The 12,396-nt window shown below is 42.9% G+C and overlaps 3 protein-coding genes across 3 annotated transcripts; 1 reads left to right on the forward strand and 2 right to left on the reverse strand.

The window, feature by feature from the left end:
- Positions 1-52: 52 nt before the first annotated feature.
- On the reverse strand, positions 53-5,690 carry pip4p2 (phosphatidylinositol-4,5-bisphosphate 4-phosphatase 2). The gene is made up of 7 exons (XM_086136834.1): positions 5,487-5,690; positions 3,729-3,877; positions 3,551-3,657; positions 2,661-2,784; positions 2,375-2,427; positions 1,977-2,067; positions 53-1,349 (listed from the first exon to the last, which is right to left on the reverse strand). Exons 1-7 carry the CDS (start codon positions 5,590-5,592, stop codon positions 1,206-1,208), a joined length of 774 nt encoding a protein of 257 aa, XP_085992960.1. The 5' UTR covers positions 5,593-5,690; the 3' UTR covers positions 53-1,205.
- Positions 5,691-5,710: 20 nt separating this feature from the next.
- On the forward strand, positions 5,711-9,111 carry LOC147191083 (uncharacterized). The gene is made up of 3 exons (XM_086136833.1): positions 5,711-6,509; positions 6,878-7,395; positions 8,716-9,111. Exons 1-3 carry the CDS (start codon positions 6,390-6,392, stop codon positions 8,855-8,857), a joined length of 780 nt encoding a protein of 259 aa, XP_085992959.1. The 5' UTR covers positions 5,711-6,389; the 3' UTR covers positions 8,858-9,111.
- A 638-nt stretch (positions 9,112-9,749) lies between these two features.
- chrac1 (chromatin accessibility complex subunit 1) lies at positions 9,750-12,149 on the reverse strand. Its single transcript, XM_086135999.1, has 3 exons — positions 11,945-12,149; positions 11,378-11,504; positions 9,750-10,396 (listed from the first exon to the last, which is right to left on the reverse strand). Exons 1-3 carry the CDS (start codon positions 12,095-12,097, stop codon positions 10,311-10,313), a joined length of 366 nt encoding a protein of 121 aa, XP_085992125.1. The 5' UTR covers positions 12,098-12,149; the 3' UTR covers positions 9,750-10,310.
- Between the last annotated feature and the right edge of the window lie 247 nt (positions 12,150-12,396).

Here is a 12,396-nt window from a genome sequence, read left to right on the forward strand (position 1 = left end):
TAAACTATATTATTGAACACACCATTAGGCTGTAACAAGATGACACCAGAAGTCAGTTTTTGTACTTTTATTGATAAATAATCACTTTGAAAAAGAACCAAGCTTTGCCTTCCACAATAATGTACAAAGAGTCATCCTTTCATGTTGTTTCGCTCACCATGTCACATTCCAAAAGAATACGCGCCTCATTGGGCTGGATGCGCAATGGGATGCTTTACTCTATTTTAACATTACTTCTGGATTATTTTAGGGTTACATTCTTTGAAAAAACGTTCACATACAAGAGACGGACGGGTTCTTGTGACGGACGTAACGTAAACCGGTTGACATGCAGTGGGAGGTAAAAACAAAACAATAAATAAACAAAAAACAAACTATGATTGCTGTATTACCTTAAAAGCAAACAAATGACAATAAAATAAAACTTGTTGGCGAGACGCTCTAGTTATACTGCGGGGCAAACCCTGGCACATTTGGGAGTTTCAAAAGCAGACGCAGACACGCTATACCGTCTGTATACAGCTTCGTGGTTACATTAGCATTAGCAGGAGTGTCCCAACATATCCTCTTCAAAACAAAAATGGCCAACGACGTGCATTTCCCTGAATGGATGATCAACGGACCCCTGAAGCCAGAAGGCTGTCATCTTACGTTGCCAATGTTACTTTTCCACTAAAAACACAGTTAGCAGTGCGTGTTTACGCTAGGCTCCCTGTATGGAGCAATAAGAACCTCGAAAACGGATGAATTTACCTGTTGAATTATTTTACCACAAACATAAAATTAATGAGAATACTGTGTTAAGAATAATGCTGGCACAAACAACGTATCCCCCCCCCCCCCAAAATGTAGGTTCAGTAGTTTCCATTGAATTCAAAATGTCTGACTAGCAATGCGTTTTACAGCCTACAGTCCCGTCATGATGAACATCAGTGCCGGTTACGTCGCATTTAGAATATTTCGGACACCCCCACGTTACAGTAAATGGCCACGCACCCTCCTTTAGCTGGACGCTAACTAGCAGCATAACGACACAAAATTCACATTAAAAAAAAATGTAGTGCAACGAGCAAAATGTTATTTCTTCGTAGCTCGTCTCTTCTTGGTCATTCATGGGGTAAAAAAAATAATTTTTAAAGGCTTGCTGTATCAACGAGTGGAAACAAAAAGGCGAAAAGGTCAGACAACCAATGGGGCGGGGCCTCCTAGGCGAAGCTATTCTCGGGGTAGCTGATCTTAATGGCACCCCAGTAGCATGCTCGCACCAGACATATGACGCCCACCAGGTAGGCCAGCGCCCACGACACGTACGTGGCGTTGTAGCGATGGGCAAAGTCCCGAGTGCCCACCTGTTGGAAACAAACACAAGATAAATACTAGAACAAACAGAACACAAAAAAATTCATGTGAAAAGAAAGAACAACAACAAAAAATCACACACACAAAATCAAAACAGACATTACAAAAAATAGACAATATTAGAGAAAAGAGAAAAATGCAAAACAAACAAGTGACAAATAGGGAAACACATTCAGAACAAATACAGAACTACAAAAAAAAACGACAGAAAAAATATACAAATAATGGGAAATATTTCCAACATACAAGGAAAAATGTAAAAACATTTTGGATGACAACTATACTAAAATTAGAGAATAGACATAAACTACAGTTACAAAAATACTGAAAAACAATATCACCCATTTAATTCAGACCTAATTTGCATATTATGAAGAAATCAAGCAGTATCACACAGAAATGAAAAAAAAAAGGTTATAAAAATTTGACCAAAAAAATAGCATAAGGAACCCAAATCCCAACACACTATCGCACTTCATCAGCCCACCCTGAACTCCACTTTTTGTGCTGTCTCATCCATTTTTTTTTCATAATTTCTCCCATTTCAAGCCACCCACACCACATGTTATCGTAATTTGTAAGTGTACCGAAAGTGACATGAACATGGTGGCACTTACCGTTAACCCCACGCCAATGAAGATGCAGATCATCCCCACGGTGATGTAAGCGCAACAGCGCCGCCTCGGAAGCGCGCTGCCCACGGACGAGCTGCAAAAAAAAAACATGGAAAAAGGTAACCGCAAGGCCATGGTTGTCGGCGCTAGCTGGTCTCATGATCGGCCTTCGGGGTACGCTTGACTTTCTTCTCAGCTCTCACATGCCTCTCATGTGACGGCGCTCAAGTCGTGGGGCAAAGAGGAAGGGTGGGTGGAGGGGGGGGGGGGGGGGGGTGCAAGGGGAAGGTGGGCTCCAGCATGACCTGATTCCTCCCCTTCTCAGATTTTTTTCTTTACATGCCAGCCGTGAAGCCGCTCGTGTCAAGTTCATGGTCAAGAAATGTGTGTTGCGTACTTACATCTTTTTGCAGTGGGGGCACTTGGCTAATGTGTTGAAGCGCACTTCCATCCACTGGAAAAAAAAATACACACACAACATACACACACAACACAATCAACCAATGAGGAATGTTTTTTTTTTTTCAATGCAATCATAAAAATACATGACGTTATGTTTTGGCTTCAATCCAGCAGCGTATATTTGTTAGGCATAGTTCGGTTGAATGAAATGTTTGATATTTTCAGTTACATTCCCGTTGATTTCAGTACAGTTGTGTGGAAAAGTTAGCACTGCCGCGGAGGTACCAGAAAGGTGTTGCCGCAGTGGCCGCAGACTACCCGCATGCCCTCGGGCTGCACGGGGAGGGCCGGCTGGGCGGGCTGTTCCTCGGGGATCACCATCACCGGGCTCAGGTTGATGATGCGTCTGCTGTTGGACAACAACAAGTATGATGGATTCAATTTGGCTGATGGCCGTTCAGTGAAACGTCTTTGCCCAATTATTAGGGAAGGGTGGCATATTTTTCAATTGAATTTATCCTGAATTGAAAATGTGAAATCATTTTTTTAAAAATCCAATTTTAAATCATTAACATAGTCACATAAATGTCATTGATGGTACTCGGGTAGCCTGTAGTACCGGAAACAAATTCCTTGTGTGTTCTACATACTTAGCTAATAAAGACGATTCTGATTAAATATATATTTAAAAAAGTAAATGATAAAAAATAGACATTACAATAAAAAAATTACATTTCTATTTTTCTTATAACACAGGGCCAATCAGTTAAATGAATGCATAGGTTTACTTTAAAATGTGTTTCCAATGTTAATCCGTCAATAAATTACTCTGCAGTTATACAGCACTTAAATAGATTAAGGGTTGAAAAAAAAGAAAAGAAAAGAAGAACCCACTAAATATTTATTGACCAATTTAATTCCAATGACAGTATTTGTATTTGGTATTTGGGTCTTAAGTATGCTGTCAGTAGTTTGTAGAATCAAGCAAAAATGTTCATTTGAAATGACAAATCAAAAAAATCTAACTATCAGATTATTTTGGAGAGGTCTCCTTTTTTCCCAGATATGTATATTGATGAAATCAAAAACATAACACTGACTTGATTAATCGGTCCACATCACCGACAGAAGGCTCAATTAAGTAACTGTTAATGTTGCTGTTGGTGTTTGCGTACCAGTTGGGTCGCGGGCATCCTATCCTCCTTGAGGTGTCTTTGCAGATAAGGAGGCAGTTGCAGGGGCACCTCACGTACTTTTTCCCCGTGGGCGGATTCTTGATGGGCTGCGAGCGCAACAAAAGAGACATGACTGACGGCGATGGCTCTGGGCGAAGGCGTAACGGCGTTGACGTACGGTGGCCTCGTTGCACACCGTGCACTTGACCACGTGCTGGTGCAGTTTGCCGTCCAGATGGATGAGTGACTGGCACACGCGGCAGTTGATGACGGGAATGCCGCCCGCGTCCGGACTGGCGATTGCCGTGTACGGCGGAGGCAGTTCCGCTTTCAGGGAAGGGAATATACATCGGTTATTTACATCACCAACAAATTCAAATTGTATCATTCGTTACATGAACATATTTAAATCAGATAGTGAAAATGTATCATCTGAAATAAAACAGTGTATTAAATAGCAATACAAAAATGTCGGAAGTGAGAAGAAAAATGTGCCTTGATTCCTCCCCACCTCATGAAACCCGTGATGGCCCGTCATGTGATCGCCAGCCCTGGTGGGACCAGGACAACGAGCCACTTTTTACACACCACACCAGTTATAAATGAGATACAGTTAAAGAAGTAGCCTTACTTTTGTGCTTTGAACTGACTGTAGCAGAGGGACAGTAGCACTTGTATATGTTTAAAAAAAAAAAAAAAAAAAAAAAACCCTGATCAGAGTTCGGATTCAATTCCTCTACTTAAGTAAAAGCAAAAAAAACAAAACAAAAGTTTTTTTTAAAGCTCAGTCCCTGCAGCCTCCCAGTTTTGTTAACCATGTCAAGTGTGGTGGGTTGAGTAGTAAAAATTGTCAAGTAAGAGTACGGTTCCATTACTACTTCTTAGGCTGGCCCAGGACAACTCATTCGGCGAGAAAAATCAAAAATCCGGTTTCCCTCAGAGGGCCATTATAACTGTGAAACCATATACAGTCAAACCTCGGTTTTCGACCATAATCCGTTCCAGAAGGCTGTTCGAAGACCGAAAGCATGCTTTTTAAAAAATATATATTTATTGAACACATCTGCTCACGATGGAACGCTACATGAGGAAGTGTTAGGAAGGCGAGAGGAGTCAAGTGGCGCACTGAAGTGCGCTCAATTTGGTCGAGAACCGATTTTCGGTCGTAATCCGAGTTATAAAAAACTAAAAATTTTTGGTCGAAAACCGATTTGGTAGAGGACGGTTCGAAAACCGAGGTTTGACTGTAAATGCTTCTTTGTATTTCTCATCATATTATTAGATATAGGCAAGAAATTGATGAATAACTTGTTTTCAAATCAGAAGTCAATGGTCGTAGTTGTTGCTGCAACATTTTAGGATTTATATCAAATGACAATTTGAAATTTTGCGCCATTGTAAAAAGAATCATTGAAGTTGATGGACATGATTTGCTTTGGCGGGCCACATGAAATGATGGATTTGGGCCTGAGTTTGACACCTGGATTGTAGATTATCAATCATCCAGGTCATTTTCATATTCAAAGGTTGAATCAAGGTAGCTGGATTATTTTCGTCTCTGCCCAACCCTCCCTCGTTTTGCCCAAATATTCAGCCATAACTATGCTATTAGGCTAATGATTTAATGATCCGCGATAGTGACACCGCGAAAAGGGAACTGCGATATGTTGAGCGACAAAATGATGAAAGCCATTTGAATAGACTTATTCAAAGTCATGCGTCTGCTCCATTTTCATGACGACAACCAACGGACTTGATAGACATCCATCGACCTAACACATCATGTTGTCAGGCCTCGCCTGAGTGGTGATGTAGCATTTCTTGCGGCAGGCCTCTGGTCCTTAACCCAGCGCTCCACTTCTCACAGTCCCCCACCCATGGGCGCCTTTGCTCGCTGCAAACTGGCCTCTCAATTCCACCCGTCCACGCAGTTTACCTCGGGGGCTGGGGTCGTGCAGGTAAGGCGGCGCGTTGGGGGTGACGTTCTCCGAGTTGGGAGTGGACAAAAGCGGCGAGCGCTCGTCCGTGCCGTCGGAGGCCATCGTGGGTGCAAGGCCGGAGGTGGCGAGTCCGTTCCCGGCGGCGGCTTGCTCGTTGGCTCGTCGGTTTTGTCCGGAGGTCCGGCCGACAACAGCCAGCAGCGGCGGAGTCGGAGTGACGTCACGACACGGCCTGTCTGTCCGACAAGGGGGAGGGGCGGAAGTGAAGCGCATGCGCAAACACACAAACAAACGATGGGCGCAGTTACAACACCCTACCTATAGTTGTCACTGAAACACAACTAATTCACATTATTTTAACAGTACTCTATTAGAACGTGTTTTTTCAATTTATTTAGATTTCATTCGCCTTAATTTTCTACGAATATTTTATTTTCGTGACTTCGTTCTACATTATCTTCACTATATTGCCTGTATTACGATCCCGTACACAACAATTTGAGAACTTCCCAATGAAGTGTCCATCCGCATATTATTGTACTACTGTAATTTGATGGATTGTGCCAAAAATTTGTGTTGCACTCACTTCCCATTCCAGAGTGCGTGAGTCGAGTTTCTGGCTTGGGCGTTTCATAAACACAAGTAGTGTTATTCAGCACACAAATGTTTTCAAACAGTATTGTGTTGGACAAATGCCCGCTATTGTTTTGGAGCTTGTAAAAAGGCCTCGTAGGGATGCCATGAGGAATATAATGTCTTTGTCTCTTTTTCCACCCAGAAAGCGTGCTGGACTTACATGTGTTTATGTCTGCTCCGAATTAGTTGACGTTTTCCGGTGGTTGCTGGTGGGAGCCAGTAAAGGGTGAGCGCACGATGCAGACCAGCACTCATTCTTTCCGATGACTTCAGGCAGCCGGAGCAGACGAACGCGGCAGGACTCTCTTGGACGTCGGTGTTCACTTGCTCGAGGTTTCTCTGGAAGGCGAACTGCAAGCGAGGGCGGACATTTAGTTACGACAGTAAGGCAAGACTTTGTGGTGATGTAGCAGCATTGAATATTCAAGGCATGGTGTGACTCCGTTTTTCCAGTCCTACTTAGCACCTTGGTCCATGTAGTTTCAAGACAGACTGGAGAACTATTTTCATTCTCTTAACTTTGTATGTGAAGAAATAATACAAAACAATATTGATTATGACATATGATGTATGTTTTGGGTGGGCTTTTTATGACCCTTACTGTGTGGTTGTTAAGGTTACCTAACCCTTTACAGTATGTGCATCAACTGTGTCGTAACTCTGTCAAAACAGTTTTAAATTGACCCATTATTGATAATAATGTGTTTTTAATTATTATAGCGTGTGTGTATTTGTGTGTGTTTGTTTGAAGATGCTGCATCGGTTAATGTGGAGTTGGACCTGGCTCCTGGTGGGCTTCTGTGCGTGCGCCCCCCATGAAGACATCTCTGTTGACGAGGACGACTGGACCGATGACAAATGGGGTTCCGGTTTCTCCCCCGTGTATCACTTCCTTGCCGACAGACCACCTGAAACAACAGCAGCTGCCGCATCAGCAGCAGAGAGCCCCCCGGGGTCGATGAACTGCACGCAGAACTTCTGGTTGCCGTCACCCACGCTGGATATCTGTTGGGAGAACGTAGCCGGGCCCGAAGAGCTGGCCCGCTCCCGCCAGCTGGCGCTGCAGAACCGGGCCGCCCTCGAGGCCGTGACCTCTTCTTGTGGCGTGGAGGAAGGGGGACTCTCCTACCAGCGGCAGGCCAGTGACGAGGTACAGGGGGTGCTCTCGGACCACCGCAGTGTGGCTGAGGCCCTGGACACCATGGAGAAGGTCTTCGTCTCCCTGGAGGAGAAGAGGAAAGACGGCAAGGATGGGAGACTCCTTGCGAGGTGATTCATCATCCCTTGGTGTGATTCCATTGGACCACTTTCTCTGAGGCTTTCGAGTCCCCTTTTTATGATATTAGTTGCATTCGACCTTTTATGCTAAAACATGCGTAGCAGGTTGATTGGCCATTCCAAATTTTACCGAAGTGTGATTGTGAGTGCGAATGGTTGTTTGTCTGCCTGTACCCTGCGATTGACTGGCAACCAGTTCAGGATGTACCCCGCCTACTGCCAAAAGACTGCTGGAATAGGCTTGAGAACGCCCGCGGCCCTCGTGAGGATAAACAGATTAGAAAATGGATTGATGGGGAGATTTTCCAAACGGGTGAACTTGATCCATAACATACCAGGGGGTTAATTAATAAAATAATAGATGATTTAAAAAAAAAACACCCATTACAGATGAATATTTTAATCTTTAAATTGAAGAAGAGGATTAGGGCCAGTGAAGAAATTTTTTTTTTTTTAAAAAACAAGCTTGGCAAGATGATCACTTTTATCTCAGAATTCCCTCTCTAACCCATTCATGCACCAATAATGATAACCAGAAACCTGATAACATGATAAACTGTCCACTGTAGTAACCGCCTGAAAGGGTTAAAGTCAGAATTCTCACTTTCTTCTCAGAATTCAACAAATGCGCAGGTTTAAAAGCTGCATGGTTAATAATTTCATAGATTTGTTGTGAGGACTGTTCACACAGCCATTTTGACAAAGAAATCGGCAGAACAGCCAGTTTGGAACAAAGAAATCTGAAAAAAATTCATTCATTCATTTTCCCATCGGCTGTTTCCTCATAAGGGTGCTGAAGCCTATCCCAGCTGTCCTCGGGCAGTAGACGGGGGACACCCTGAACCAGTTGCCAGCCAATCGTAGGGCACATAGAGATCAACAACCATCCTCGCTCACACTAGGGACAATTTTGAGAGTTCAATCAACCTGCCATGCATGTTTTTGGGATGTGGGAGGAAACCGGAGTACCCGGAGAAAACCCACACAGGCACGGGGAGAACATGCAAACTCCACACAGGGAGGCAGGAGCTGGAATTGAACCGACAAAAATTATATCAGCAAAACTTTGTAGGTAGATGGAACTACATTAAAATGTTGTTTTACATTGTTTTTTGTTCAGTAAACAAACTACACAGTTGTTGAATATGACAAACAGGGATTGAACAGGAAAACATTGCTGTTATCTGGTGGCATTTGACAGGTGTCGCTGGACTCCAGAACTGCGATGTTTTTTGTTTTTTTACATTACCGTCTGGCTCATTTCTGCCCCACAGCTACTCTAATCCGTTTTGTGTTACCTGCAATGTGTAGTGTCAAGGAACATTTGACCCACGCGAGGGAGTCGGCGTGGGCCCGCGAGCACCTGGCGTCCGCCCTGGAGAGGAGCTTGTCCACCCTGGAGGACAATCTCATCCACATGCAGCTCAGACTCCACAAGCTCATCCGCCAGTGACCACCAGCACACCAATACGTTGATCGGCGGTGGAATATGTCACATTTTTTGTTGCTGGTGTTGTGACTTTGCGCTTTTAGTCAATGGCAATAAAAGTCTCAACTACCAAACAGGAGACATCATTGTAGAATTGTTGGAAAGTTCAGACATTTTGGTTCGGAGATGTCATTTTTGTCACTATCTCGCGATTGTTTCCAAATTTGTACCAAGTGCACGACAGAAATGGATGACGATAAACTGCCCAGAATTTTAAATTGTTGTCATTGCGTGTGGGGCGGAGCATGGCGGGTAAAGTTTGATGACTCGCCATAAAACAAAACGACACTAACTTGACTGCGCTTGTTCCGAGCTTCATCAAACGTCGTGTGCGTGATGAAGTTAAGCCCTTTCCGGGACAGCGGTTACTACAGTGGACAGCTTATCATGTGATCAGGTTACATCATAGGTGTCAAACTCAAGGCCCGGGGGGTAGATCTGGCCCGCCACATCATTTTATGTGGCCCGCGAAAGCAAATCAAACATGTCAACTTCCACGATGCTTGCTAAAATCTCTACCAAAATTTAAAAGTCTCATATGTAATGTAATAAAGAAGAGAAATATTGCAAGCATTTTCGTGTTACCAAAAACCTCTTTACAGCAGCTGAAACAATAGTTGAAGAAACCGTTATTATTGATGTATGGTGTCCTGGGGTTGATGTTATCTTCTCACAAGCAACAGTTAATTTGACCAGAAGCCCTTCACTTAACAAGATATTGTCTAAAAAGCTAGAACAGGAGCAGCCTGAGCTCTCCCGGTCCGACAAGTCTACCATTATCAACCTACCCCATTGTATATGAGGTATTAGTGAGGTTTCACTCTGAAACGGGTTTTAAAGTTACACAGAGAGTAAATATGGGATAACGGAATTACATTTATTCCAACAGTTTGACACCCCTGGGTTACAGGGTGCGCGAAAGGGATAAGAGTCTGGTTGAAATGACATCCACACATGATTGAGGCTTCCACATGCTGATCGAAAAGAAAAAACGTTTGTGAAATGATTCCGACTTTATCGGCAACAACGTACGTGTAGTACAGCTCTTTTTGTTCACTTACATGTGGAAAAACACTACAGACAAACAACATATTTCAAGTATTTCAGCTCCAGCGTGATAGGACTTTTTTTAAAGAATAGAATAACATGGGAGGCCTGGTATGTTTGCGTTTACAACCAAGCTACAATGCCGCATTCACGATCGTTTTCGAGGCTGGAATAAGCCACAGCCACGCTCACTATTGAATTCCCCGGCCAAGCAGAACTCTGCATAGTGTCTACGGCTAGCTTTTTGTTAGCATCGCCCCATGTAAGTAGAAAGTTCACAGCAATCGCCCTTTGCGGCTTTGAAGACTTCATCGCCAGGTCAGCAATGTTCAGCAATCACATCTGTCCCAGACATGATGTCCAATTTGTTTTACAAGTCAGCTGCTTCTTCCTCTTCTTGCATCTGCTCCAAAGACTTGAGGTAATCGCGGGCCAGGATCTTCTTCGGGAGGATATCTGCGGAGGGGAGAAGAACAGCCTTGCTACTCGGCATTGAACGACTTCAGATTTTTTATTTGTAATGGACGCAAAGATAACGATCGTCGATCTGATGTCGACTAATCGATAACATCGTTGATTCTCACCCCAACTCCCTGGGTCACTCATCCAATCACATACCTTCACAACCTAGCAGACAATCAGAATTTGTAGAACTCCAACACAACTCTAGGGTTGCTTTGTAATGATAATAATAATAAAAAAAAATTAAAACACAGACAGGAGAGAATGCTTGGCAACACTGCAGTTGGGTTGTATTAATTGTTGCTAGAGTTCGACAGTCTGTGAGGCACGGAAGGTGGACAGGTGTGATTTATGATTGGATGAGGGATTTGGGTGGTGAGGGCGAATGGATGGAGGGAGACAAGCATGCGCGTGAGATGAAAGCTGACATTTGAACAAAATAAAAGTTGCATATTTTTTGGGCCGATTTTAAATGATCATTTCTCATCCTTGTTTGATAGTTTCAGACAGTAAAGTACAATATAAGATCCATTACTGTATGTTATACTGTGTATATACTGTATATACAAAATATATATTTTTAGTTTTTAGTATTTTTTAAATGCTAATCCTGCAAAATTTTAAACAAAAAGGTTATTACAAAAAAGACTCCAGAGTTTTGTAAATAAGTGACATTGATAGTTCAGAGTGAAGTAGTTTCAAACAATGGATTGACCTTATAAACACAATTATTTGGTTTAAATAAGGTATGCATATTTCAGGCTAACTTAAGTTTTATGGGATTGCCTCTTGAAAGCGCAACAAATATTTATTACAGCAGTTTTGGTTCATTTTTGTGGTTAAATGAATGATAGTTAAGGGACTTCTTAAAAGTTGAACTAACTGGCATCTCAGTAACAGTAAAATGCGGTTCATGTGGGATGAACAATTTTAAGTCTTTCTCGAATGTTCATGTGAGTTGATTGCGGATGTCACCTGTTAGAAACTGGAAGGTTTCCATCTCCTCTGCAGCGTTTGCCAGGTCACTGTAGGACAAACTGCGGCTTTCTTTTCCTTGGCCATTGTTGAATGACGACAGTGCCAAGTGTTGAACAAACATCTCCTTTTAGAAAGAAAAAAAAAACACAAGAAAAAAAGTACTATACGTTTCAACAGTGATTCCCAACCACTGTGCCTGAAAGATCGTCGGGTGTGCCTCGAGAAATGACACTTCATTGGACAGAAATCTATTATTTTGTGTTCATCTAATTATGTCCGGGGCCTTAGAGTGAAACACCATTAATTGCTCGTCCACAAAATGGCCGTAAGTACAATTGACACGTGTAAGCACCTGTTGCATTTCTCCAACAGAATAATAATTGTGTTCAAGAAGATTTAAGAGACGACATTGTCATTATTTCACGGTGTGGTGGTATGCGCTGTGGTTTCTCTCAGGTCAAACACGTGCCTTGCTTCAACACAAGTTAGGAAACACTTCCGAAGACGACGAAGTAGACTGGGCACTTTAGGTGAGCCGACGAGCTAACATGAGCATTTCTTTACCGTTGCCTTCGTGGTAAGAAAAAGCGCTTCCTGGTTAATATTGGACACGTCTGGGGAACTCTTCATGATCAAGCGCACTCGGGAAATGGGCAGGGAAAGGCCCTTTTTGCTACCAGGCGCTTGATCGTCCTTGTCGAGGCTAACATTAGACATCTTCGCGCGGGCGAGACGAGAAATGCAACTTCTACCAAAGTACTGTATTGTTTTGAATGGATATGCTCTTCTTCGCCGCTAGCCGGCACCGGCTACGTTTCTTTAGCGCCCTCTGTCAGGGCAGAATGCTACCAGTAGAAATAATGTATTACAGATTATCGAGTCAAAAACTCTTTTGAGATGGAAACGAAACAGTACAGTATAAGAGTACAATTTTTAATTATACAAAAACATTAATGCACCATTTACGATTATTGCTTTATGTTATTTATTTAATGTTTTTAATTTGAAATCCCCCC

Source organism: Hippocampus guttulatus, chromosome 18 (assembly GCF_054856545.1).
Source record: "Hippocampus guttulatus isolate MCC_2025c chromosome 18, RoL_Hgut_1.0, whole genome shotgun sequence".
Classification (NCBI taxonomy): domain Eukaryota; kingdom Metazoa; phylum Chordata; class Actinopteri; order Syngnathiformes; family Syngnathidae; genus Hippocampus; species Hippocampus guttulatus.